The sequence below is a fragment of the Moschus berezovskii genome, chromosome 4, assembly GCF_049115385.1.
Source record: "Moschus berezovskii isolate FMDL1 chromosome 4, NW_MosBer_1.0, whole genome shotgun sequence".
NCBI lineage: Eukaryota > Metazoa > Chordata > Mammalia > Artiodactyla > Moschidae > Moschus > Moschus berezovskii.
Genome location: NC_142463.1, coordinates 23,041,574 through 23,069,013, shown reverse-complemented (window position 1 = coordinate 23,069,013; position 27,440 = coordinate 23,041,574). Strand labels below are relative to the sequence as shown.

The window sequence follows — 27,440 nt, the reverse complement described above, 5'->3', positions numbered from 1 at the left end:
ATGAGCAGGGATTGGGAGCCAGAGAGTAAAGGGGGGAGAAGGTGGACAAGGAAAGGGTTAGTCAGTCAGTCAGTTCAGTCGCTCAGTCATGTTGGACTCTTCGCTACCCCATGAATCACAGCACTCCAGGACTCCCTGTCCATCACCAACTCCCGGAGTTCACTCAAACTCACATCCATCAAGTCGGTGATGCCATCCAGCCATCTCAAGGGTGAGCAAAAACACCGGAGGATTTTTGCAACTTCCATGCCACTCTTTCTCTTTATCACTTTTTTGACCTCATGACACATGTAGAGTAAAAGCTCCTGAACAGACTCACAGAGGAGGGAAAACTGTTTCTGAGGCAGGAGTGAAATGTTCTGTAGTGGAGAGAGCTGGAGCCTGAGACCCAGTGCAAATCCTGCTGTGTGTCCTGAGCAGACCAAGCGCCCTCTCTGGGCCTCCTGCCTCCGATCCTCAGTGTGCAGCCTGGACAGGGTACTCATCAGGGTCTCCTGCAGTCTCAGCCTCTGAGGGTTCCATGTGGACAGCGAGGCCGGAGGAAAGCTGTCTGCAGCCGGCCAGGCCTGGCGGTGTCGAACCTGCCTGGGCTGAAACCAGGCCTGCGGAGTCAGGCGAAGTAGCCCCAGAGGAAGACGTTGACGGCCAGCAGGAGCACGGCGTTAATGTTGCAGACGCTCCTCCAGAGCGGCTCCTCCGCGATGCTGGTCAGTTTCTGCTCCAGGGCGGCCTTCTCAGCGGGGCTCAGCACTTGCTCCGGGGCCCCCGAGAGCCCACAGAGCCAGCGCCAGAGCCACCGTCCCCAGGACCTGCGTGGGGCTGAGGGCCAGGAGTCAGAGGGGAGGGAGGCAGAGGAGCAGCAGAGCACAGGTAGGAGAAAGGGGATGATGAGAGAGCAGGGCCGGGAGAGAGATGGTGAGAAACCCAGGGAAGGAGCGAGGCTCACAGGAGGGGCAGAGGCAGGCAGAGCCGTCAGCTTAGCCCTGATGCAAGCCGCAGGCGGGGTGCTGAGCTAGGGTCACACTGAACCCCCAAACTGTTGTATAGCAGATGCATCTCCGGGGGCGGGGGTGTTGGGGGTGAGAGTAATGCAGCTCATCCCAGTTCAGAGCGCCCGATGACCAAGTGGCTCAGCATTAGGAAGCACACTGCCCTACACCTGAACTTTCTCAGCAATGAGGGCAATATTTTGGCTCCCATCTGCCTTACTCATTTAATATCAGCAGTCATCTGGGAAGAGGAAGGGTGATATTTTGAGGATTCCCTTAGAGACCACGTCCCCAGTGAACCCCCAAATGGGGTCTTCGGGAACCCATGATCCAGTGTCTGCCTCCATCGCTCCCCTCCGTCCCCGTATGTCCTCAGCCTACCTCCAGGCTGCTCCCGGCCCTGGCTGGGGTCCTCTGCTCCTCCGGCCCCTGTGGGGCCCTCCCCAGAGGCCACCTCCGCTGTCCCTGCTGTGCTCTCAGGGGGCTCCTTCTCCAGCTCAGAGGAGGGGCAGTGCCGCGTCCACCAGGTCAGGCGAGCCAGCTGGAGGGAAAGCAAACAGTCTCATCTCAGGTGCCTTTGGAGGGCAGTGGGGCTGTAAGAAGAGAGGACCCCGTTCCTGGGAGGCCGGCAGAGCCTCGTGGAGAACAAGGAAGGAGCTTGCGGCTGGAGGAGGCTGGGCTCTGAGCCCCGACTCACCCGTCCTTTGAAAACCTGAACTCTTTGTACCTGCTCACGCAGTCCTCCTGCCAGGGGCCAAAATCTCAGCAGATCAGGCTGGGCCCCTGACCTCCCAGAGCTCACAGACAGGGAGAAGCAAGACTGTGGACAGGCAGACAGGCGCCCTGTAGGGTAAGGGAGTTAAAGAAGGCGAGGTTCAGAAATAGACTGGCACTTTACATGAACAGATCACCTCTAATGAGGCGAGAAGGGACAGCAGTCAGATTAGTGAGCTGTGGCACTAACCCAAGGAAAGTGTGAGTATATATAGGCATATATGTGGACATCTACTATCTTAAAGGGGCCTGTTCTTCTCCAAAGTTGTTCGGAGTCGTATCTCTTAAACGGCCAGGGCAAGGAACTCTGGAGATTGGCCAGAGGCTGGACCAGCTGGGAGCTGGGCGTAATCAAACTTCATGTCCTTTTTTTTTTTTCCTTCAGGTGAGAGAGTTCTTTGTTTTTCATAGAATGGTGGGAGGACCCAGAGGGGAGTTTTAAGTCCATGCTATTTTGAGCCATGTAACTTTCCTTCATGCCCCACATAGTGGCTTGTGCGGTCAGGTGGAGGAGCTGACCCTAAATGAAACCGGCCGTCAGTGGAGAGTCATGGAAGACAGAGGTAGAGGAAAGAGGTTGAGTTCTAGGCTTTGGAAAGGTCTCCTGGAGTGAACTGATGGGATCCAGCCTAGAACCTGCTGTGCAAGTGAAACAAGAAAAAAGGAGCAGCCAGAGGTCACATGAGGGGGCAGTGTGGAGGTTAAAGAGTGAGCTCTGCAGGCTATGATGACTGAGTAAGCAGGCCGGGGGCCAGAGGAAATAAGAGGTCACACAAGGAACACCGATATTTAAGGAGCAGGAAGAAAACCCCATGACGATGACAGAAGGGCAGTCAGCTGGCAGGAAAAAAACACAGTGAGCAGAAGAGATGTCTCCAGGATGCAGCATGTGGGCAGTGACGTCTGGTTCTTCTCAGAATCCACTTACGGTGAGGATGGGAACGTGGCCGTTGATTTTTAGTTACAAGGTCGTTGGGCATCTTGGCGTAAGCAACGCCAGAGGGCAGTGGAACACCAGGCAGACGGCAGTGGGATGGAAAGTAAATGAGAGGGAAGCGGAGGCCGGGGGTGGAGACGATTCTTCACAAAGTTTGCTGCTGAGGCTCAGAGAGGGAGACAACTGTATCTGGAGGAGACCAGGAGCCAGGGAGGAGATTTTTCACTGGGAAGGATTTCGGTGCGGAATGAGACAGCAGATAGTGGGGAAGCTGCAGGATCAGGAAGTGGGCAGAGATCAATTCTGGGGCGAGTCCCCTGGGGAAGCCAACCTCCTGGCTCATCTGTGAAGATGCCGCTTGTTTGTAGGATTTCATTACACCAAAGGTATAAATTGTTTTGCCAACTCTAAAGGTAAGGAATGTTATTAGTTATTTCTACCCTGTGTTTCAGGGACCAACTTTTGGCATGGGCTCAGTTACAGGCAGAATACTGTTCCCCCAAAATTCATATGCTGAAGTCTTAATCACCCCCTACTTCACAGTGTAACTGTATTTGGAGAGAGGTTCTTTAAAGAGGTATGTGCCAAGTCTTTTCAATTGTGTCTGACCCTTTGTGACCCCATGGACTGTAGTCCATCAGGCTTCTCTGTCCATGAGATTCTCCAGGCAGGAATACTGGAGTGGGTTGTCATGCCCTCCTTCTGGGGGGTTTTCCGACCCAGGGATTGAACCCACATCCCTTAGGTCTCTTGCACTGGCAGGTGTGTTCTTTACCACTAGCACCACCTGGGAAGCCCCTCTTTAAAGAAGTGATTAAGGTTAAATGCGGGCTGATGAGTGAACTCCAATCCACTGTGACTGGTGTCCTTAGAAAGGAGATTAGGATGCAGGCAGACATAGGGAAAAGCCCACATGAAGACAGAGGGGAGATGGCCATCTATGAGCCAAGGAGAGAGGCCTTGGAGGAAATAACCCTGCTGACACCTTGACTTCTGGCCTGCAGACCTGCGGGAAAATAATTTCTATCATTGAAGCCACTCAGTTTGTTGTACTTTGTTATGGCAGCCTGAGTGAACTAATACCCTTTTGCTCTAAAGAAAAAGTTTCAAAAGACAGAGCATCCATGTGTGAGGACTGGTAAATCCATCAGCATGGGAGCTGTGAGGGTTTCAAGCTGAGCTCTTACTCTGCTAGATTGTTTCTTTTTTCATAGGCCGGCTTCTTCAAGGTCCAACTCAAAGTGACCTTGTCAGACCACCCTTCCCCTCCCCCTCGGGTGCCTACCTCTCTTTCTCTCAACTGCTCCCTTTGAGCTTGGCTCCTCTGTGCTTTCTCTTAGTAGAATAACTGTTGGTGGTATGGAGGTCTTCCTTTCCTCCTCCCCCCCCCACCCCCCACTTCCCATGGACCATGGCTGGCAGGGACTGTTCATCTTTGTAAGCCCAAGATAGGGCCGGGCCCAGAGTAGTTGCCCACTGAGTAATTTTCCAATTGAATGAATTACTTTTCACTTGGGAATTAACAGCACAAGGAGCTCACCATCCCCAAGACATCCGTGACCACAGCCCAGTAGAGTGAAGGTCAATGGTGGAATTCCAGGCAGTGGGAAAGGGGAGCACGGGGGCCCCACTCCAAGCACTCCACTTGCCTTTTCCTCAGGGATGGGAGCTGTGCAGAGGCTGACAGTGACAATGACGATGGCTGTGAGCCCACAGAGGAGGAGTGCGAAGTAGAGGTAGTGGAAGTCCTTGAGCACGGCCGGCCTGCGGTCCTCCTCCCCGCAGGCTGGGGCTGGGTAGCAGAACTCCAGGATCATGCGTAGAAGCCCCACTGCCAGGCCAAACAGGAGGCCCCAGAAGGCTCCCTGCAGAAAGAGGGCACACCAGGCGTGGGATCCAGGTGGGAGATCCTCGGAAGCTAAAAGCCACAGGTTGTCACAGTGTGTTGCAAGCCTGCCTGAGTGAGTTCCCCATGAATGCTGAGGTGCTGTCTTATCCTAAAGGCAGGCAGAGTGATGTACTGGAAAGAACATGGGCTCCAGAACCAGACAGACCAGGCTCCACGGTGGAACAATGACCAAAGCAGTGACTCGACTTCACTCACAAGCAGCGATAAGCAAATTCAGTTCAGTTCAGTTCAGTCGCTCAGTCGTGTCCATTGCGACCCCATGAATCACAGCATGCCAGGCCTCCCTGTCCATCACCAACTCCCGGAGTTCACTCAAACTCATGTCCATCGAGTCGGTGATGCCATCCAGCCATCTCATTCTCTGTCGTCCCTGTCTCCTCCCACCCCCAATCCCTCCCAGCATCAGACTCTTTTCCAGTGAATCAACTCGTCACATGAGGTGGCCAAATTACTAGGTACTAATCTCTGAAGAATTGATGCTTTTGAACTGTGGTGCTGGAGAAGACTCTTGAGAGTCCCTTGGGCTGCAAGGAGATCCAACCAGTCCATTCTAAAGGAGATCAATCCTGGGTGTTCATTGGAAGGACTGATGCTAAAGCTGAAACTCCAATACTTTGGCCACCTCATGCCAAGAGTTGACTCATTGGAAAAGAGTCTGATGCTGGGAGGGATTGGGGGCAGGAGGAGAAGGGGACGACAGAGAATAAGATGGCTGGATGGCATCACCGACTCGATGGACATGAGTTTGAGTGAACTCCGGGAGTTGGTGATGGACAGGGAGGCCTGGTGTGCTGTGATTCATGGGGTTGCAAAGAGTCAGACACAACTGAGCGACTGAACTGAACTGAACTGAAGGATAGATTTAATGTTCAACTAGAATGGAATCTTTGTAATCAGTGGGGAAAACCAGGATCTTCCTCCCCAAATTCCTGTCATACTAAATCAGAATTAGAGCACTTCCTTTTTTAAAGAAAAGCTCCATTTCGTTTCTTCTCTGTAGCACTGTTGGACCCTAACCTACACCTGTTTCCCAAGTGTAAGGGTTAGGAGGCTTTTATTTTCAAAATATGAGATGCTGGCCCAGTTTCAAAAATTCTGTGATGAATAGAAACCTCCAGAACTCAACTGAGTCCCAGCGTGCATGGTGCTTATCAGCAGGGGGCCTTGAGCTCTGCAAACAGTAGACCCAGCAGAGGCCTGGCTTAGCTACCCCGCTGAGGGAGGGGCCTCTGTGGTCTCCTTCATGGTGACCCTGGGCTCTCAAGTGGTCCCTGTGCAGTCATGTCCACAACATTCCTTACCTCCCCCAAGGTACAGAAAATGGGTTTGGGTCTCTCTTTTCCAGGCTATCCCAGCGAGTGACTGAGGTTACCCTCCTGGTACCTCCCAGGATCTGTTAGATTTCAGTGCAGCTTCATGAATGGCACATGTGCACCCCTGTAAGCTCACACTTTGTTTCATCATCCTCTTTGCTGTTAATTTGCTGACATGTAGAACCTTACAGTGTTAGAGATATTCCTGTCCCCATGGGCTTTTACACACACTGACCCTTCTGTCTGGAACACTCTTTCCTCTCCCACTAATCCTTCAGATCTCAACTCAGATGTCACTTTGTGACTCCCTCCCAGGCATCCCATAGGTTAGGACTCCTGCTTTTTGCTCCCATAGCAGCCATCCTATTTGTGTATATGTCTTTACTGCTCAGTTGTGTCTGACTCTTTGTGGCCTCATGGACTGACGCCTGCCAGGCTCCTCTGTTCACGGGATTTTCCAGGCAAGAATACTGGGGCAGGTTGCCATTTCCTACTTCAGAGAATCTTCCTGACCCAGGGACTGAATCTGCGTCTCTTTCATCTCCTGCATTGGCAGGCGGATTCCTTACTGCTCGCAGCGCCTGGGAAGCCATCCTAGTTTGCTATTATCACGTGTTGAATCACCTCTCCTCCCTCTGGCCCGGTGGTGGCAGACGTGAACTTTGTAAACCGTTGCATCCCCAGAGCCTCCATAATGGGATTGGTGTTTGCGGAGTGAATGAATAAATCTCGACCTGTTGATGTGGATGGGGAGCCTGGAGAGGGCAGTCAGGTTATGCACTGAGCAGCTCTCCTGGCCCTCTGATGCTCTGGGAGGACGGGTGTGTGCTGCACTCACAGGCTCTGTGGTCCTCTTGCAGAAGATGGCCAGCAGGAAGAGCGCAGTGATGGGCGGGGCCAGGTAGCTGGTGACGGACTGGATGTAGTCGAAGAGCTGCCCACTACTGGAGCTTTGGATGATGGGGATCCAGAGGATGCTGATGACGACCAGGACCACCACAAACACCCTGCAGGACAGCACAGGGCGCTGTGAGGAGTGCTCAGGGCAGCACAGCAGGGGGTGAGTGGGAACCCGGAAGGGAGAAAGGAGAGGAACGCGTGGTCGCTGAATCAGACTGATAGAAGGCCAGGATCACAGACGCACAGATTACAGAAACTTCTGGAAAATCCCAGAACATTAGAATTATAGAATCCAAGTAAACTCTAGAATTTAAAAATTAGATCCCTTGAAGTGGGTGTGTGGACCACCTACTTTCAGGAAGAAATCCATACCTTTCCCCTTTACCATACACCTCAGTAAACGGCCTCTGGTTGAAAAACCGTTCTTGGGTGTGTTGGGTGCAATAGTGAATGTTGCCAGGAGATGGCGCCCAATCCCCACCGATTGCTGTAAAACTTGTCAGGTGGGCAGAGATGAGAGGATTCTGGCCTCTCCTCGCCTTCCCCTCCCATTCTCTCTCTTTCTGGCCCCAGGAGAGCAGCAGCTACCCAATGGCCTCCCTGCCACTCACTCCCCTCTCACCCTCCAGCCATCTGTACAGTCTGTCCTGCACTCAGATCCTTCAATGGCCAGTCCCTGGGCGCCGAGCTGGGGGTGCACAGATGGGTGGGCATTAGGGGTCCCTTAGGCAGCCGTGGGCAGAAGGCATCGTGATGGAAGAAAGAGTGAGGGCAAAGGTAAGGAGGTGGACAAGAGTATGTTATCTAAACTCAAGTACCATCTACCAAAAGGGAGAACATTCAGAAACTTGAGTTATAGAACCTTAAATTATGAAGCAAAGATTTCGGAAAGGTCCTCTTTATGTAAACTATAAATCCCCAACCTAGGGAGAAAAAGTAAAAATAGCCACCAAGTTATGTCTTGAAAAGCATAAAATGAATACCTATGAGATAAGGTTCAAAATTTTCAGCTGAGTGTTCAACCTGTGCATCCTTTGGAGACAAACTTTCTATGAACATCTCCATCCACCCATGTCCCTGACTGCATTACCTGTGTTTTTGCCTTTCTCTTAAACTGTGTGCACCCTCAGGGCAGGACCATATAAATCACCTCTGCATCCCCAGCACAAAAGTATGATGCAGGATGCCTGCTGTTTTTTTTCTGCTGAGTCTGATGGAGTGAATGAGGAGTCTCTCTGGTTTCCTGGGGCAGCCAGAGCTGGTCTGGAAGACACTGGGGATGAGCTGCTTGCTAACTCCTTCCCATCAATACAGTTCATCTTTCATTGATTAAATGCTTTGTCAGCTTCTCTCATTTACCCTCTTGATCAGTTCCAAGATAAAGTTGAACAGGCAGGCAGGGAAGAGACTTTTTTCTCCTTATCTGGAGGAAGGTGAATGGTCCAGAGTTGGGGAAGAACTAACCTGAAGTCAGAGAGAAAGGTGGCCCTAGGACCCCGGTGCTCTGACTGCCGGGGCAGGATCTGGACCCAGGCGCATCTCCTTGGGGTAACGCAGGGCAGGGAGCAGAGGGGGAAAGATGTCTGCCGACAGGGAGAGGACCCAGGAAGGATGGGCCTGCGCACCTGCCCACCACCATCAGCTCCTGTTCTGTTGCGTTCCTGCGGAAGCGCTGCCACACATCAATGGCGAACAGGGTGCTGCTGCTGTTGAAGATGGAGGTGAGTGAGCTCATGAGGGCGGCCATGATCACCGCGATCATCAGGCCCCGCAGACCTGGGGAGAGACGAGGTGTCTGTGGACAGCTGGCCCGTGAAAGCTGATCTGCCAGGAGCTATAGAGGCTACTAGCATCCAGCAGAGTCAGGAGCTCAGAGGAGGGCAAGAGGCGGTGGAGGTGTTGTATGAGGTGCCCATCCAGGAACCCAGGAAACTCACAGAACTAAGGCTGGTCCCAGCCACCCTCTGCCTCTCCTTCCTCCGTGGCCGTGGCCGAGCTGTCTGCCCTCCCTGAGCCTGCTTCCTCATCTGCCCATTAAAGGATGTGGGACCAGGTGACCTTTAAGCTTCTCTTCAGCTTGGCCATCTCAACCTGGGTTTTAAACCTGTGGACACTTGGTTAGTGGGCCCTGGTTGGGAGAAGGGTGATTATTAATTATTGAGTTTTTTTTCCAGTGTTTTGTACTTTTATCATGGACACTATGATGCCAGGCTAAAGCCCCAGCCTGGGCAGCAGAAAGCTCTGAGCTTTTTTAATTTTTAGTTTTATTTATTTTAATTTATAATGCAAACTTTAAAGTTAGGTCCCATTTACAGTTACTAAAAAAAATTATTGGTCATAGTCCCTGTGTTGTACAATGCACCTTTGAGCCTATCTTATACCCAGTAATTTTCATCTTTCACTTCCCAACCCCAGGGTCCCCCGTTCCCAGGAACCACTAGTTGCTTATCTGTATCTATGAATCTGCTTCTTTTCTGTTATATTCACTAGTTTGTTTTTTTAGAGTCCACATACGAGTGAAAATATACCATATTTGTCTTTCTTTCTCTGACTTATTTCACCTAGTATAATGCCCTCTGAGTTCATCCATGGTGCTATAAATAGCAAAACTTTGTTCTTTCTTATGGCTGAGTAGTATTCCATTTGTGTGTGTCTCTGTGTGTGTGCATACCATCTTTATCCATTCATCTGTTGATGGACATTTAGTTTACTTCCTTATCTTGGCAATTATAACTAGTGCTACTATGAACAATAGTTCATAGTAAATATGTTCATAGTAAAATAGTTCATAGTTCATTCATGGGAAATAGATGGGGAAACAGTGGAAATAGTGTCAGACTTAATTTTTTTGGGCTCCAAAATCACTACAGATGCTGATTGCAGCCATGAAATTAAAATGACGCTTACTCCTTGGAAGGAAAGTTATGACCAACCTAGATAGCATATTAAAAAGCAGAGACATTACTTTGCCAACAAAGGTCCATCTAGTCAGTGGTCATGTATGGATGTGAGAGTTAGACTGTGAAGAAAGCTGAGTGCTGAAGAATTGATGCTTTTGAACTGTGGTGCTGGAGAAGACTCTTGAGAGTCCCTTGGACTGCAAGGAAATCCAACCAGTCCATTCTACAGGAGATCAATCCTGGGTGTTCACTGGAGGGACTGATGCTAAAGCTGAAACTCCAATACTTTGGCCACCTCATGGGAAGAGCTGACTCACTGGAAAAGAATCTGATGCTGGGAGGGATTGGGGGCAGGAGGAGAAGGGGACGACAGAGGATGAGATGGCTGGATGGTATCACCGACTCAATGGACATGAGTCTGAGTGAACTCCGGGAGTTGGTGATGGACAGGGAGGCCTGGCGTGCTGTGATTCATGGGGTCGCGGAGAGTCGGACACGACTGAGCGACTGAACTGAGCTGAACTATGAATAATGGAGTGCATGTATCTTTCAGAATTAGTATTTTGGGGTTTTTTGGAGTATACACCCAGGAGTGGAATCGCGGGGTCTTATGGTAGTTCTGCTTTTAGTGTTTTGAGAAACCTCCTTACTGTTTCCCAGTCAGAAGCCATGGGTTTGTTTCCTGATTCTGCAAGTGACTAGCTGTGTGATCTTTGGACCAGTCCTGATCCTTTCTGGGCCTGTTTTACTCCTGTAACAAGGGAGGGTGGGGCCTGCTGATATCTGGTCTGTATGACTCTGATGAGGAAGCGTCTAGAAACATGACTCTCTGGCCAGATCCAGCTTGGTCCTCCTTCCCCTCAGCCCAAATATTTAACCACCCCCTATATGCCTCCCAAGAAGGCTCAAGGTGTCCCGGATCTAGGACAGCATCTCTTCTGGGGCCCCTGCTCCTTCTGTTGGTTAATGATAAATTCTGGTCCCTAACCGGACACCTCCAAGTTATCCCAGACCTCTTCCTCTACCTTCTTCCCACCTCTCTCAGCCAGTCCCTCTGCGTCCGCTCCATCATAGCTGGGCCTCCACCCCACTTCCACTCTATCTTTGATTCATTTCACCTCCACTGTTTCTACTGGAGGGAGGGAATACCTCAACTCTCCTCCATAAACCTGCCTTTTTTTCTGTGTCCCCAGTCTCAATATTACTATAAACTCAAGACCTGCGAGCCCTCTTGGATCTCTCTGTCTTTCTTGACCCTCAAATGCGATCAGTCATCGAGTGTTGCCAATTCTGTCTCACAAATATCATCTAAACCCTTCCTGCCTATCCCTAAAGCCACTGACCCTAGTCAAGCCACCGTCACAACCTGTACCACTGGAAATCCCTCAGTAATCATCTCCTTGCCTTCCCCTAAGCTGAACCCTCCATGTAGAGTGATCCTTCTAAAGCACACATCTGATCATGCGTGTGTGTGTGTGTTAGTCACTCAGTCGTGTCCAACTCTCTGTGACCCTATGGACTATATAGCCCACGAGGCTCCTCTGTCCATGGAATTCTCTAGGCAAGAATACTGGAGTGGGTTGCCATTTCCTTCTCCAGGGGATCTTCTCAACCCAGGGATCGAACCCGGGTCTCCTGCATTGCAGGCAGATGCTTTACTGTCTGAGCTACTAGGGAAGCCCCTAATCATGCATACTGGCCTGAAACCCCATGACCCTCCACTGCCCTCAGAGTAAAGCCCATGCTACGCAGTGGGGCATGACCACCATGTCCTCCCCGCAAAGGTAATCTTCATTCCTGCTGCATCTGAGTCCACAATGGCAATTTTCAGTTCAGACTTCACGCTCTCTCTTAACCCTGGGCCTTTGCACAAGCAACCCTCCTCCCCAGAATGACATTTCCCACACCCCTCCCTCTTTGTCTGCCTAAGATGTCCCCTGGGACTAAGCTCTATTTCCTTTCCTCTGGAAAACCTTCCTTCAGATTCCCCAAAGTGGGTCAGGTGCGTTCATATGGGTCCCTCATCTCCACCATGTCCTCATACTGGTCACATTGTATTGTGCCTTCTACCCTGGAGACTGCACAGAGTCCTGCCTTATATCCCTGCCTCTCCAGAGCCAGGACACAGAGTAGTGCCCTACAGATGCCTGTGAAAATGTGTGTGTGTGTATTAGGAAGTGGGGGTATGGAGGTAAATGTTTTCATTTTCTCTTCCCATCCATTTCCATCCTTAAGGCAATCAATCTATCCTGGATAGTGGGGACTGGATGATGCTGGAAAGCTGGTGTGAAGCATGCTGTGAGGGAGACGGACTTACCCACGGGCATGAGAGCCATGACCAGCTTGGGGTAGGCAATGTTGGAACATCCCACACGGGCCCCGCAGATTGCTTGGCAGATGTCAGGGTCCACGCAGCCCACCTCATCTGCAGAAGTGATGGTAGTTAGACCCCAATTATTCCATGCCTTCTAGGGTTGGCTCAATATGTGCTTTCTGACCCTATAGAAAAAATGTTCACGGGTGACTCTGGCAGGGACCAGCATCTAGAGGGTCCAAGGATAGGCTGATATTGGGTCTTGTGGTCTATTGGTATCTGGTAAATTTCTCAACCACATACCACCCCACAAAGCCTGATAGACTCCTTTAGATTTTAGGCCTTTTATTTTAACAAATAGTAAATATCGTTACAGGGCACCATGAGTGCCTCAGTTTGTCTTCCCTTATAAAGAGAAAGCTGGACTTTAAAATGACATTCAGACACAAGTTTCTTCTACTGAAATACATACTGTACGTCAGACCCACAAAGCCTAACATATTTACTGTGTGTTCTTCATAGAAACAGTGTGTGTGGTCCCTGCTCTGGCCCAATATTGCCCGGAGGGGGACTGGCTCTTACCTGGGTACAGGGCCCGGCTGATCATGCCAGGCATGACGATGAAGAACATGGGCAGGATCTTCAGGTAGCCCCCCAGCACGGAGCCCCCCTTGGCATGGGACAGACTCTTGGCGGAGAGAGACCTCTGCACAATGACCTGAAAAGGCAGCAGGGCAGACATGCCACCGCTCAGCCCTGGTGAGCCCTGGCGGGGTTGCTGACTGTACCCCACACCCATTCCCCCTGACACAGTCCCAGCGCTCTGTGCATTGGCACCCGCGGTCTGCCCACTGGAGCCCTCCCGGTCGTGGCGAGCTGGCCAGCTTGGTGAGGGCGTCACCTGGTCAGTGCACCAGCACCAGATGGCCAGCACGGTGAGCCCGAAGAGGAGGCCTGGCCAGGGCAGGTCCCCGCGCACTGGGTCCCGGAGCATACGGAAGGCGTCGGCCCGGGGGAGGTGGCAGGCGGTGCCGGGGACTGTGACATTCGGGATGGCCTGCCTGTACCGCTCCTCCAGGCCTGGGTACCAGCCCACCTCCTGAAAGCCTGCAGGGAGAGACCACAGTGAATGAAACAGCCCTGGGGCCCCACTGGGCTTCTTACCTACCCCCACCCCCAGATCCCAGTCCTGTGTGGGATCCCTGAGCTTGGAACTCATATGGGACTTGGGGATGATAGAGGGAACTGGGGCTTCAGGCTCAAGAGCCCTGGTTTGGTGTAGAGAGAATCCTGTTCTTTGGGAGCCCTGCCTGGAGAGCGGAACGACTCTGTGCTCTCTGTGTCACTGTGGAGGTGACATCCAGAGCCAGATCAGAGAGGAGTTTAGAGAGGGCAGGGATGTAATCAGGCCTCTTCCTTACCCAGAAACATGAGGACCAGGGCTCCCCCGACCATGATCACGGTCTGCAGAGTGTCTGTGTAGATCACGGCTGTGAGGCCCCCTGGGGACCCAAGGAGAGGGCTCGTCAGCACCAGAAGGGCCTTCCTCTCGGGGTGCCCGCCCTGTGCTCGGCCACACTGGGGAGACCAGGGAACACATGGAGCCTCAGCCAGTGGACTCTGGCCTCTGCCTTCCCCGCCCCTCGCGTTCCTCCAGTCTGCCCGGCAGGTGAGGCTGGTCATCGTCACAGGCCCTCAGGTCCTGCTCTTTCTGTCCTACAGCTGTGCTTTTGTGATGTACCAAGTCCTGTCCTTGGCTGCGCTATTAGCTCCCCCAGGAGGCCTCCCTTCCTTTCTCCCCACCCCAGCACCCTTTTAAACTCCCCCACGCCTTAGCCAGCAGTAAGTCTGCCTGAGCCCATGTCTTGGGCATTCAGACCTGTGTGAGGGATTCTGGAGGAGACAGGAGAAGGCAGGCTTGTGGCTCATGCCTGGAGCAGCCTGTGGTGACTATGGCCTGGGTGACAGTCCCCCATTCATCACCCAATTCCCTGCCGTCCTTTCTCTGTGTCTCCGAGTGTCTCTCCTTGCCTGGCTCTCTCGGGCGGGCCCTGCTTCCTCCTGTTTCTTCCCTCTCTGACTCCCCTTTCCTCTGACTCTGTGTCTTTCCCTCTGATTCTGCACCTTTGCCTGCTTTTCTCTTTCCCCCTTCTGCTTGTCTTTCTCACTCGTCCGGCCAGTTTTCACTCTGTCCCTCCCTGGACCTCTGGGCCCCCGCTATCCGGAGCTTCCCATGCCACCTCTTCCTGTCTCTGTTCCCAGCACCTGCACCAGGTGTGACCTCCCCTTGGCCCTACCTGTGATGGTGTAGACGGCCGTCACCACCAGCAGGGTCACCGTGGAGAGGTAAAGGTTCCAGCCCAAGGCCATCTGGATGAACAGGGCTCCAGAGAAGATGTCAGTCTGCAGGGACAAGGACCCAGGAGTCCAGGTCACCCGAGGCCCTCTGTGTGGCCCCTGGGGAATGTCACTTCTTGCTCAGTGATGCCAGGTGCTGTCGGCCCTCAGAGCACAAGGAGGATGAGCCTTAAGTGCCGTGCTTGGGAGGATGGGCTTGGCCTGTGGGCACTGAGGAGCCGTGGGGACTGCAGAGCAGAGGCGCACACAGTTCTGAGGCTGAGAGCCCTGTGATCAGCTGCACTCCCAGGGTCGTGTGCTGGCAGTGAAAGGGTGGAGGAGCACACTGAGGAAGCGAGGCAGGAGTGGGGTCAGGAGGAAAAGGCCACTGGGGGAGAGGGTGGGAACTCAGCGGGTCTCCAACTGCTCCCTGAAAGAGCACCAGCCCACTCGGACCTGATGGGGGCCCCAGGTGACCTGACAGAGCAGGAGCCCCAATGCAGATGACACAGAGCCTGGACACCCACGTGCTGGGCTTTATTGGAGGGCTTGGGGTCACAGCCTTGGCCTGAACTGATTTAGGGTTGCTTACAAGCTTTGGTGGAAAAGAGGCTATAGTTTTTCCAGCCCTGGACCCCAGGCATGCTGGCTGGTCCCTTTCCCTGAGCGTTGTGTGATCTGTGACAGGGGCTGCAACATGACGGAGCCTCAGGAGGACTGGACTGGACCACGGGACCCGAGCATCAGTTCCAGCCCCAGAGCCAGTGCTCTGTGCGGACCTTCACAAACCGTCTGACCTGAGTTTGTCTTCCGAGTTTGCATCAGTAGAGGAGGAGTTACATTTTTAACGGTAACGTTCTCGGTGCTGAATGAAGACTAATTTAATGGGAAGATAAACGAGTGAATGAACTTGAAATTGAGTTCTTTGGATAGAGGGACTGTTATTCACTCAACAAACATTTATCGTCCATCTCTAATTAACCTGCTGTTGGTGGGTGCAGGCCGGAAGCATGTGATGAAGGGGTGTGAATTCATCCTCCATTTCTATTATCCTTCCTCTATCCATCTAGCCGTCCATCCATCCATCTATTCATTTATCCATCCATCCATCCATCCGTCAATCCATCCATCCGTACATACATATAACAACAACGTGCTGTGCCCTCTACTAAGCATTTTCAGAGAAACATGATACGGCCACATGGGAACAGGTACTCACTGAAATCTTGGTGAAGATGTAGAGGATGAGAGAAAGGACAGACATGTACACCTGGATCCTCTGGCCCCCGAATCGTTTCTTCAGGTACTGCGGCATTGTGACCACACCGGCTGCAATGTACACAGGGACGAAGATCCAACCAAGGGCCAGAAGCAGCCAGGTTGCCTGGGAGAATGGGGACAAAAAGGGATCCACGTTCTAAATGCAGATGGAGGAGGGGTGGTCCATGCAGAGGAGAGCCCTGGGCGGGGAAGTAAGGGCCCGGAGGCCTGATTTCAGTCCTGTGTGACCTCTGATGAGGTCTTGGTTTCCTTATCTATAAAATGGGTTCCCCATTTACCATGCAGCCTCCCCAAGCACCTTTGTGGTTTCTCTTAGCACTAAGGTCAGGGCCAGGGTAGGGTAGAGTGGGTTAAGACCCCCTTTATCCCTGAGAATCTTCCAGGCCAGCTTCCTTACATTCCACTCAAAGCCACCCACAGCAAGACCTCCAGCAGCCCCTGTCCCAGCCAGGCCGATGAACAAGCCGCTGCCCACATTGCTGGACATCAGAGATGCTCCAATCTGCAAAACACAAGTGGGGTCAAGGGTCAGGGGTCAGTTTTCATCTGAATCAATTTGGAATCAAGATTATGATCTTCAGGATCTGGGATGGAGGCAGAGAGAGCAGAACCTGAACTCATAATTGTGAGATCAGAGGGAGGAGAGGAAATTGGGGAGCAATGAGGAGGCTGAACAGAACAGACACATATTAGGCACTTACTGTATTTGGGCACTTTATATGCACTAATACACTTAATCTCCAAAAGCATTTGGAGGGATGGGTACTAATCTTTCCACTTTACAGAGGAAGGAGTTATGTTGGGAGAAATGAAGTCACTGCCTCCAGGACACCCAGGGATTTGAGAGGCAAAGTGGGAAAGAAGAAAAGACATGGAAAGCAAGATCCATTAAGGAGCATGAAGCTCTGCTCTGGGGCCATGGGTCTAAGGGCCTCTGGAAAGAAGGCTAAAAGGGAGAAGAGTCCCCATGAGAGGGATGGGGGAGGCCCTCTGCCACCTCTTTCCTGCAGACTCCAGGGGAGGAGCCACGGGGGCTAAGCACAGGGTGGGCCAGCCTCTGAGTTAATTTTTCTCCTGGAGGCAGCCAACTACCCCGAGGCAATGCTGTTAGATAGATAATGATGACAGTCATAGCGGTCCATACACAAGCAGCATTACCAAGTGCCAAGTTCTATTCTAAATTTAGCAACTCACTGACTCCTCATGACAACCCCAGGAGGAAGATTCTATTATCATCCCCATTGTTCTCAGGGAGACTGAGGCTCAGGTAAGTAACTTGCTCAAGTTCCAGAACCAATCAGTGATAGAATGAGGATTTCGACCCTGGCCATCTGCTCCAGTAACCACTGCTTGATGGGTGCTAGGCAGTTAGTAAGCATTTGTTAGTGTTATCTTCTATTATTAGACAGGATCATTATTGGTAAGAGGAGGGGCTGCGGGCTGAAGGGGAAGAGCCAGTCTTGGACCCTGTGTCACCTTAATAAAATTGTGGCGCCGGGCAGCAGACAGTGAGAAGGGAAAGTACTGAGACATTCAGAGAAGAAGCAGCCATGCAAAGGCACAGAGATAATGACCCGTCTGACCTAGCTGAGGACTCTGAGCCACCCTGCTGCCCGCGCATACTCCCTCCCTCTGTCTGGTGGTCCTGGGATGCTGCAGCTGGGCTGGACTTCCGGCCAGGGCACAGATCACTGGGCCTTCCACTTTGGAGGAAGAGGCTCCCCAGGCTGCTCTTGGGGCAGCGAGGTGCCTTCACCTCCACCTTGCCCACGGCTCCTAACTCATCACTCAAGGAGACACCCACCAGGTCATCAGGGAACCCGCATGGCCCCTCTGAGACAGGCTGCTGCTGCTCCTTTTGCTCTTAGCTCCCAGCCACACTGCTCTCAGGACACAGGGAGGGGAACCAGGCACTTCTCGGGACTGGCTGAGTAGGGAAGCAGGCAAGTTGTTGGACAATCATCACAGACTCCAGTGGGGCAGAGGGGCCGAGAGTCTCCTCATCCGTGGCTGGTTCCGCCCCAGACTCAGACTGAAGCCGCTGTCAGTGCAGCTGGCTCAGCTCCAGCCCTGCCCCCCAAGGAGGGCGCCCACACCCTCTTTCCCACGGGGTGCACAGTCCCAGGCCTGGCTCCACCTCCATCTCTGGGGAACCCCGTCCTGCTCCAAAGCCTTGACTTTCCTCACACCCCAGAGCTCTGTTCTCTGCAGGACTGAACGTCCAGGCCAGCCCCTGCTCACCCTCCTGGATGGACCAGAGGAGACGTGCCGGTCCTCTTCCGTCCTTCTCACAGACTCACTCCCAGGGCTGCAATTTAGGGCTGGGGGTGGGGGCACAAACTGAGCAGAACGGCCTCCAAGGGGTTCTCATTATTCTGGCGAGGGGGTGCTGGCGGCACCTGTGACCCTGCCCCTGTCCCTGTGAGCTGCCAGGCCCACAGCCCCCACAGCCCTGGGGATTCTGTCAAACTCCTGCCTGCACCTCTCCTTGTCTCAGACACCGAACCTTCCAGAGAGCCCTGTATGCCTCCTGGGTTCCTCTGCTCTTTGGTGAGACCACTCTTTGGGTGGGGAGGCTGGTGAGAATCAAGACAGGGGTGTGGACTCACCACACACACACGTGCCATGCGTCAGGCATGCCTGGGCATGTGCCCAGCTTCAGTGGCCCCCTCCGGGCAGACTTTTCCACTATTAGTTTTGAGACAGGGCTCACCTCCCTCCTTGTTTCAGGAATAGGAAGCTAGCCTGGAGGACCAAGAGGAGCAAGTGGGAAGGCCTGATGGGAAGGCCTGGGCTTTACAAAGGCCTCAGGATGGTGGAATTTTACCTCTAGGATTTCCTTCCCTGAACTGCAGTATTTATGTGTCACTTTCCCAAGAAAATCTTTCCTAAGCCCACTTCCACTGTCCGGAGGATAGAGGCCTCCTCCATGAGCTCACAGGCCCCATGCTCCCTTCCAGCTGAGCAACCATCAGGTTTTTTACGAGTCTGTCTTCCTGGTTCAGCTCTGAGCCCCTCTAGAATGGGGACACTCTGGGTGGGCTCTGTAGGCCCAGCGTCCTGCCCAGAACCCACTCTTAGGAGGCGCCCAGTGGACGCGGGTCCCAGCTGTTTGTTTGCAACATCTCTCAGGTTGCCAGGTGTCTCTGGACCTGAGGGAAGGAGTCCAGAGCCAGGAAACCCCTCGGAGGCTGTAGCCTTGGTCCAAGTTGGAGAAGATGAGGTGGGACTGGAAGCGGGGGAAGGGGAAGGAGGAAGGTGAACTCACTGGCCACCAGCTCATGGACCTCCCCGCCAGGAAGTAGCCGCCGATGGTCCCTCGACTCGCACGAATGGATGACTGGAAAGGAAACAGCAAGAGTGAGGAAATCCCGAGTCTCCCCAGGCTCTGCCCTCTGCCCCAGATTCCCTGCCCTTTGGTGGCTGGCACTGTGGAGACATGGGGTGGGAACCGAGGCTGGAGGTTTCACCATCTTTAAGCTACGGGGCTTTGGTGAGGTCAGCTGCTCTCTCTGGGCCCCCCCTGCTCATCCCCTTGCCCACCAGGACTGGTGTGAAGAACAAAGGAGCTAATGGGGGAGGGGTGCTGGGTTGGAGCGGGGGCGGGATGTGTGAAATGCCCTACTGAATGCATGGCACTGTGCATGTGCCCAGATTATTGGCATGTCCTCTTGTGCCCTCTCCTGCCCTCCACCACATCCAAATATTGCTTCAGGAAGTGAGTTGGGATCTCATCCTCAGGCTACCACAGTGGGGAGACCACCCTGCTACCTCCACCCAGCCAGACTCCCATCCTGGGGGCTGGGAGGACACAAAGCATTTGGTCCCCAGACAGAGGCGGGCTCTGCCAGGGGCAGGAATTGGAGGGGGGGGCGGTTCTCCTGCCCCTGCCTCAAGTCAGATCACATCACTGAGGCCCACCCAGGACCCTGGAGCAAACCCTGTCCTGCACAGGGAGGGGGGCAGTGGATGCCTGTTTGAAGGATTACTGTGAGGACTGAGAGGGAGTGAAGAATGCAAGAACTTTCTCTCGGAATGCAGAAAGTGAGACAGGGTAGAGGGAGGGGTGATACGTTTAAAGCCATTTTTAAGATGTGAGAGTTGGACTATAAAGAAGGCTAAGTGCCAAAGAATTGATACTTTGGAACTGTGGTGCTGGAGAAGACTCTTGAGAGTCCTTTGGACTACAAGGAGATCAAACCAGCCAATCCTAAAGGAAATCAACCCTCAATATTCATTGGAAGGACAGATGCTGAAACTCCAATACTGATAGGAAGAGCCGACTCATTAGAAAAGACCCTGATGCTGCGAAGGATTGAAGGCAGGAAGAGAAGGGGATGGCAGAGGATGAGATGATTAGATAGCATCACTGACTCAACAGACATGAGTTTGAGCAAACTCCGGGAGATAGTTAAGGACAGGGAAGCCTGGCGTACTGAAGTCCATGGGATCACAGAGTCAGACATGACTTAGTGACTAAACAAATTAAGATGGTGAAGACAGTAAATGTCTGGTTGGGTCTACAGACATCAGAAATGCCTGAAGGACTGGAAGAAAGAAGGGAAATTGAAAGAAGCATCTCTTCCCCTGAGAGAAAGGCATATATTACTCAGTAGGGCAGGACTGCTGTGCAGGGACCAAAGCTTGCCAAGCCTTTGCTAGGACTTTCTGTGTCACCCCTGGTCCTCGGGAAGGATAAATGAACAGGAAGAATTTACATTACAGATGAGGAAACTGGGGTCCCCAAATGGGAAGCAATTTGTCCAAAGTCATGAAGGAAAGCAGCTGGTGCTTCTCACAACCGTGGTCTCCTAGGCGCCAGCGAGCCTGTTTGCCCGTTCTTCCTCACACACCTTGGGAAGCAGGGACTGCTTGTCCCACTTTACAGATGAGGAGACTGAGGCCCAGAGAGGGTTCTTGGCCTTGCCACAGCCTCTTAAGTGACCAGATGGGACTCAGATCCCTCTCTGCCTCACAGTGGAGTCTATAGGTGCTAGCATTTCCCTCAACTGCTGCGGAGACAATAGGGGTCACTTTTTGCTGCAGGCTGTGTTGGGCACTGTACCAGATCCATAAATGTGTCCTGTTCCTAAACCAAGTAGTCCTTTTTATTCTCATTGTCTGGGTGAGAAAACTAAAGCTCTGTAGTATATCCCCAGGGTCATGCTGCCCTAACTGCTGGAGTTGGCATCTGAACTCAGGGTTCCCTGGCCTCCAAGCCTGGCCCCCATTCATGGCACTGAGGCTCCGGTACCGATTGGGAGCCACCTGGCTCCCTTCCCATGAGCACACTTGCCCCAGCTCCTTTAGAAAGCACAGCTCCATGCCAAGATGCTATCCAGTGGAGGGTGTGGCAGGGTCAGGAGTCAAGCACTGCAGAGTTGGGGATCCTGGCATAAGGAAGAGGGCAGGAATGGGCCTCAGGGGTCCAAGGCTGCACGGGATCAAAGGCATCAGATGCAGAGAGGCAGGGAGTGCAGAGATCAGGGCTCAGGCCTGGCCTGCCTCGGGCTCGCTCGTGAGCTCAGACCAGTCACAGCCCTCTCTGGCCTCAGCTGCCCATCTCTAAATGGAGGGGTTGAGAGGATGATCCCCCTTAAAGTCCTTCTACAGTGGTCCCTGCGCTTCCCAGACATGCGTGCCTTCTGCCCACCCTGCCCCCAGCTCTACGACCGGCCACAGATGAGAGCCTGTCTCTGCCTCCCCTGCCAACCTCCAGGCTACTCACCCAGACCCCTACTCCAATGACGAAGACAAAGTAGACGACCAGGACGGCGATGTCGTAGGCATGCAGGCTGACCCCTGGACCCAGCGCCGAGCGTGGAACTATCTCAGTGCTGACCCCATTTCCCGAAGCTCCAGGCCCCATTGCTGCCAGCTCATCTGCTCGTCAGTCACAACCAGACTGGACTTTGAGGTGCTCCTGGCTTCATTCCTTTCCTGTAATGATTAAACAGGCCCGAGCACCATTGGCTGCTGAGCCATCCCTGAACCCCACTGGCACATAAAGTCCGGATACTCCCACCCCTTTCCCCTAACTGCCAGCCCCAGGCCTCTCCCTTTCCCTCCAAACACACACACACACATGCACACGCACACTCCCACCCCTGGGAGGAGCAGGAGTGGGAGGAAAAGAGCAGGGTCCTGGCAACCTGGACTGGGCAGGGGGTGGGGGAAGACTTCAGAATCAAGATGCTCAAGGTCCTGCTTGTGTGGAGAGGAAACTGAGGCCCAGGAAGGGAAAGGGACCCCGGAAGTAAAGGTGAAGCTGGGCCTGGAGTTGGGGTATCTTCATGGTCGGATCCCGGAGAAGGCAGTGGCACCCCACTCCAGTACTCTTGCCTGGAGAATCCCATGGACGGAGGAGCCTGGTAGGCTGCAGTCCATGGGGTCACAAAGAGTCGGACACAACTGAAGTGACAGCAGCAGCAACACCAATAGTCAGATCCAAGCACATTCCTTATGCCCAGTGGAAGAGACGCAGGGAGAAGGGGGGTCCACTGTGACCTTTGCAAAGGGTCTACCTCCAACACACTCAGGTGTCATTTTCCTTTTTTCAGGATGTAGGAAACAGGCCTGGGCAGAGACATGGTTTCCTCCAAGCTGCAGAGCAAGGCTAGGATTCACACCTGCTGCGTCTACACTTCTGCCCTGTGCTGTGACAAAGGAATGCTCCCGGAAAGGACAGAGGGCACCCCCCCTCCGGGTCCAGGGAGAGATGCAGATGCCCCGAGACATGGAGTCAGGAGACGGGGGTTCAGACCAGGCCTGAGACCTGCGCAGCCTGCGTTTAAGTTCCCACTGCACGTCTCCAACAGCAGGCTGACCGCAGGCAGGTTGCTCAGTGACTCTGAGCCTGGTGTCCTTCTCAGTGAGGCTTCACATTGCTGCTGAGTTTGGGATGCACTCCTGAGAGCCTCTGCAAACCCTGAGTGATTGCCTGGTCTTGGGCGGGGTGGAGGCCACACCAAGAAACAAACATGAACCCCCAAGGGGCCCAGGCACCAGGCTCACAGGTATGCCCGTACTGCCCCTTGAAAGTTGCTGAATTTGGGACATTCCAGTCTTGGGAGCATCTGCTCTGCATTTGGTTGCACACTCAGGGGCTAGGGGTCCAGGCCAGGGGAGCAGGGGGCCCTATTCACTGCCATCCACACCCAACCCAGCACCCTACGAGGATTCCAGGCCTGGATGTAGAGGGCCAGGCCCTCTTCCCTCCCCTTTTGGAGTAAGGGAAGTGAAACATAGCTCCTGGGACACCCCCCATCCCAGCTCCTTGGACCCCCGGCTCAGAACATCAGGCATAGGTCATGCAGAGCTCAGGGACAGGGGACTACACTGGGAGAGAGGCTGGAGCAGACTCAGCTGTGGGGGCGGCTCAGGAGTCCGGCACCCATTACTGTCTGATGCCAGAAAGGTAGAGATGTAACTCCAGGTCTTTACAGAAGAAGGGCCCTCCCTGCTTATATTTAAAGATGAAGCAGAGCTCTCTGAGCCCCATGTTGTCTGGGGGTGAGCTGTGTAGAGGCTCCGAGGCTGGCCACATGGTTGGGTGTTAATCAGGGAAGGAGGGAGATATTTGACCTCAGGCTCCTCAACCACAATGAGGAATCCAGACTGATCAGAGAAGAGAAGAGGAGTCCAGTGGGGAGATGACCTGAGTGTGCACCTCCACCTCCGCCCACCGCCCAAGGGACCCACCCTGGCCCTCTGGGTTCCGCTGCTCATGCACTGGCCCCCCAGCCACCCCTCACAGATGCTTGAAGCTGAGCTGCAACCCACTGGACAGTTTTGTTTCTCAGTCGCCAGATTGTGTCCGACTCTTGCAACCCCATGGACTACAGCATGCCAGGCTTCCCTGTCCTTCAGTATCTCCCAGAGTTCCTAACCCCAAACGAATTGGTTTGGGCTGACTTCAGCCACTCCTGTGAAGTATCTGTTAGGTCATCAGCAACTTGGAGATTCAGAGTCTAGAGAGTGTGGAGGGTGTAGAGTTGGGGGTGCAAAAGGCTATGAAACCACCAGAATAGCTATCATAAAGCCTCTGTTCAAACCTCAAGCCTTTACCGTATCACTGAGCCCTGAGGCCCCAACTCAGGCCTGGCAATTATGCTTTGGCATTTATGTTCCCACTCACAGCCTGTTGGAAACAACAATTTAGCAGGACAGAAGCTTCCCGAGCTAGGCAGGGCTGCACAGGAATAGCTGGGAGAATTGCTACTTATGGCCAGACAGTGCACTGCTGCCGCTGCTGCTGCTAAGTCACTTCAGTCGTGTCCGACTCTGTGCGATCCCACAGATGGCAGCCCACCAGGCTTCCCCGTCCCTGGGATTCTCCAGGCAAGAACTGGAGTGGGTTGCCATTTCCTTCTCCAATGCATGAAAGTTAAAAGTGAAAGTGTCGCTCAGTCGTGTCCAATTCTTTGCAACCACATGGACTGAAGCCAACCGGGCTCCTCCGTCCATGGGATTTTCCAGGCAAGAGTACTGGAGTGGGGTGCCATTGCCTTCTCTGAGACAGTGCACTAGTCATCATTAAAACCAGACAAAGCACAAAGTGCAGGCCCAACTGGGGCAAACAGACCTAGAAAATAGGGCAAATCAACCCTCAACCAAAGCACTCTTGGATGGCAGCTGAGGATTCAAACTCCTGTTGATGACCTGTCCTTCACTATCTCTCAGAATTTGCTCAGATTCATGTCCATTGAGTCGGCAATGCTATCTAACCATCTCATCCTCTGCCACTCCTTTCTCCTTTTGCCTTCAATCTTTCTCAGCAGCAGGGTCATTTCTAATGAGCTGTCTCTTCACATCAGGTGGCCAAAAGACTGGAGCTTCAGCTTCAGCATCAGTCCTTCCAATGAAAATTCAGGATGGATTTCCTTTAGGATTGACTGACTTGATCTTCTTGCAGTCCAAGGGACTCTCAAGAGTATTCTCCAGTACTGCAATTCAAAAGCATCAATTCTTAAGCACTAACTATGGATGGAGGTTTGTGACATTGTACAGGAGACAGGGACCAAGACCATCCCCATGGAAAAGAAATGCAAAAAAGCAAAATGGCTGTCTGAAGAGGCTTTACAAATAGCCGTGAAAAGAAGAGAAGCGAAAAGCAAAGGAGAAAAGGAAAGATATAAGCATCTAACTGCAGAGTTCCAAAGAATAGCAAGGAGAGATAAGAAAGCCTTCCTCAGTGATCAATGCAAAGAAATAGAGGAAAACAATAGAACAGGAAAAACAAGAGATCTCTTCAAGAAAATTAGAGATACCAAGGGAACATTTCATGCAAAGATGGGCTCAATAAAGGACAGAAATGATGTGGACCTAACAGAAGCAGAAGATATTAAGAAGAGATGGCAAGAATACACAGAAGAACTGTACAAAAAAGATCTTCATGACCAAGATAATCACGATGGCGTGATCACTCACTTGGAACCAGACATCTTGGAATGTGAAATCAAGAGGGCCTTAGAAAGCATCACTACGAACAAAGCTAATGGAGGTGATGGAATTTCAGTAGAGCTATTTCAAATCCTGAAAGATGATGCTGTGAAAGTGCTGCACTCAATATGCCAGCAAATTTGGAAAACTCAGCAGTGGCCACAGGACTGGAAAAGGTCAGCCTTCAATCCAATCCCAAAGAAAGGCAATGCCAAAGAATGCTCAAACTACCGCACAGTTGCACTTATCTCACATGCTAGTAAAGTCATGCTCAACATTCTCCAAGCCAGGTTTCTGCAATATGTGAACCATGAACTTCCAGATGTTCAAGAAGGTTTTAGAAAAGGCAGAGGAACCAGAGATCAAATAGCCAACATCCGCTGGATCATGGAGAAAGCAAGAGAGTTCCAGAAAAACATCTATTTCTGCTTCATTGACTATGCCAAAGCCTTTGACTGTGGATCACAATAAACTGTGGAACATTCTAAAAGAGATGGGAATACCAGACCACCTGACCTGCCTCTTGAGAAACCTGTATGCAGGTCAGGAAGCAACAGTTAGAACTGGACATGGAACAACAGACTGGTTCCAAATAGGAAAAGGAGTGCGTCAAGGCTGTATATTGTCACCCTGCTTATTTAACTTCTATGCAGAGTACATCATGAGGAACGCTGGGCTGGAAGAAGCACAAGCGGGAATCAAGATATCCGGGAGAAATATCAATAACCTCAGATATGCAGATGACACCACCCTTATGGCAGAAAGTGAAGAGGAACTCAAAAGCCTCTTGATGAAAGTGAAAGAGGAAAGTGAAAAGGTTGGCTTGAAGCTCAACATTCAGAAAACAAAGATCATGGCATCTGGTCCCATCACTTCATGGCAAATAGCTGGGGAAACAGTGAAACAGTGTCAGACTTTATTTTTTGGGGCTCCAAAATCACTGTGGATGCTGATTGCAGCCATGAAATTAAAAGACGCTTACTCCTTGGAAGGAAAGTTATGACCAACCTAGATAGCATATTAAAAAGCAGAGACAGTACTTTGCCAACAAAGGTCCATCTAGTCAAGGCAATGGTTTTTCCCGTGGTCATGTATGGATGTGAGAGTTGGACTGTGAAGAAAGCTGATCGCCAAAGAATTGATGCTTTTGAGCTGTGGTGCTGGAGAAGACTCTTGAGAGTCCCTTGGACTGCAAGGAGATCCAACCAGTCTATTCTAAAGGAGACCAATCCTGGGTGTTCATTGGAAGGACTGATGCTAAAGCTGAAACTCCAATACTTTGGCCACCTCATGCGACTAGTTGACTCACTGGAAAAGACTCTGATGCTGGGAGGGATTGGGGGCAAGGGGAGAAGGGGACGACAGAGAATGAGATGGCTGGATGGCATCACCGACTCGATGGACATGAGTTTGCATGAACTCCGGGAGTTGGTGATGGACAGGGAGGCCTGGCATGCTGTGATTCATGGGGTCGCAATGAGTCAGTCATGACTGAGCGACTGGACTGAACTGAAGCTTTCTTTATGGTCCACCTATCAATCATACATGACTACCGGAGAAGCCATGGTTTTGACTATATGGACATTTATTGGCCAAGTGATGTCTCTGCTTTTTAATATGCTGTCTAGGTTTGTCACAGCTTTTCTTCCAAGGAGCAAGCATCTTTTAATTTCATGGCTGCAGTCACCATCCACTTTGATTTTGGATCCCCCCAAAAATAAACTCTGTCACTGCTTCTGTGTTTCTCCCTCCTACTTGCCATGAAATGATGGGACTGGGTGCCACAATCTTAGTTTTTTGAATGTTGAGTTTTAAGCCAGCTTTTTTCACACTTCTCTCTCATCCTCATCAAAAGAGCCTTTAGTTCCCCTTCACTTTCTGCCATTAGAGTGGTGTCATCTGGATATCAGAGCCTGTTGCTATTTCTGCTGGCAGTCTTGATTCCAGCTTGTGTTTCATCCAACCTGGCATTTCACGTGATATACTCTGCATGCAAGTTAAATAAGTAGGATGACTATACACAGTCTTGTCATACTCCTTTCCCAATTTGGAACCTGTCAGTTGCTCCGTATCTGGTTCTAACCATTGCTTCCTGGCCTGCAAACAGGTTTCTCAGAAGGCAGGTAAGGTGGTCTGGTATTCCCATGAGGAGACTTTACAAATAGCTGAGAAAACAAGTGCAAGGCAAGCGAGAAAGGGAAAGATACACCCAACTTAATGCTGAATTCCTGAGAACAGCAAGGAGAGATAAGAAGGCCTTCTTCAAAGAACAATGCAAAGACATAGAAGAAAACAATAAGATAGGAATATAGAGATCTCGTTGAGAAAACTGGAGCTATCAAGGG

The 27,440-nt window shown here is 52.1% G+C and overlaps 1 protein-coding gene across 1 annotated transcript; it reads right to left on the bottom strand.

Annotated features, from left to right (window-relative positions):
• Positions 1–186: 186 nt before the first annotated feature.
• Positions 187–21,538, bottom strand: SLC5A9 (solute carrier family 5 member 9). The gene is made up of 14 exons (XM_055403517.2): positions 21,383–21,538; positions 18,923–18,994; positions 16,052–16,156; positions 15,593–15,757; positions 14,334–14,439; positions 13,458–13,538; positions 12,938–13,143; positions 12,619–12,754; positions 12,040–12,147; positions 8,448–8,598; positions 6,761–6,929; positions 4,350–4,565; positions 1,371–1,530; positions 187–819 (listed from the first exon to the last, which is right to left on the bottom strand). Exons 1-14 carry the CDS (start codon positions 21,521–21,523, stop codon positions 611–613), a joined length of 2,025 nt encoding a protein of 674 aa, XP_055259492.2. The 5' UTR covers positions 21,524–21,538; the 3' UTR covers positions 187–610.
• Between the last annotated feature and the right edge of the window lie 5,902 nt (positions 21,539–27,440).

Coding starts and splice junctions, on each gene's coding strand:
- SLC5A9 (XM_055403517.2), bottom strand. CDS start 21,523: ATGGGGCCTGGAGCTTCGGGAAATGGGGTCAGCACTGAGATAGTTCCA. Junction 16,157..18,922: donor GGTCCATGAGCTGGTGGCCA/GTGAGTTCACCT, acceptor TGTGTTTTGCAG/ATTGGAGCATCTCTGATGTC. Junction 15,758..16,051: donor TGGGTGGCTTTGAGTGGAAT/GTAAGGAAGCTG, acceptor CCATTCTCCCAG/GCAACCTGGCTGCTTCTGGC.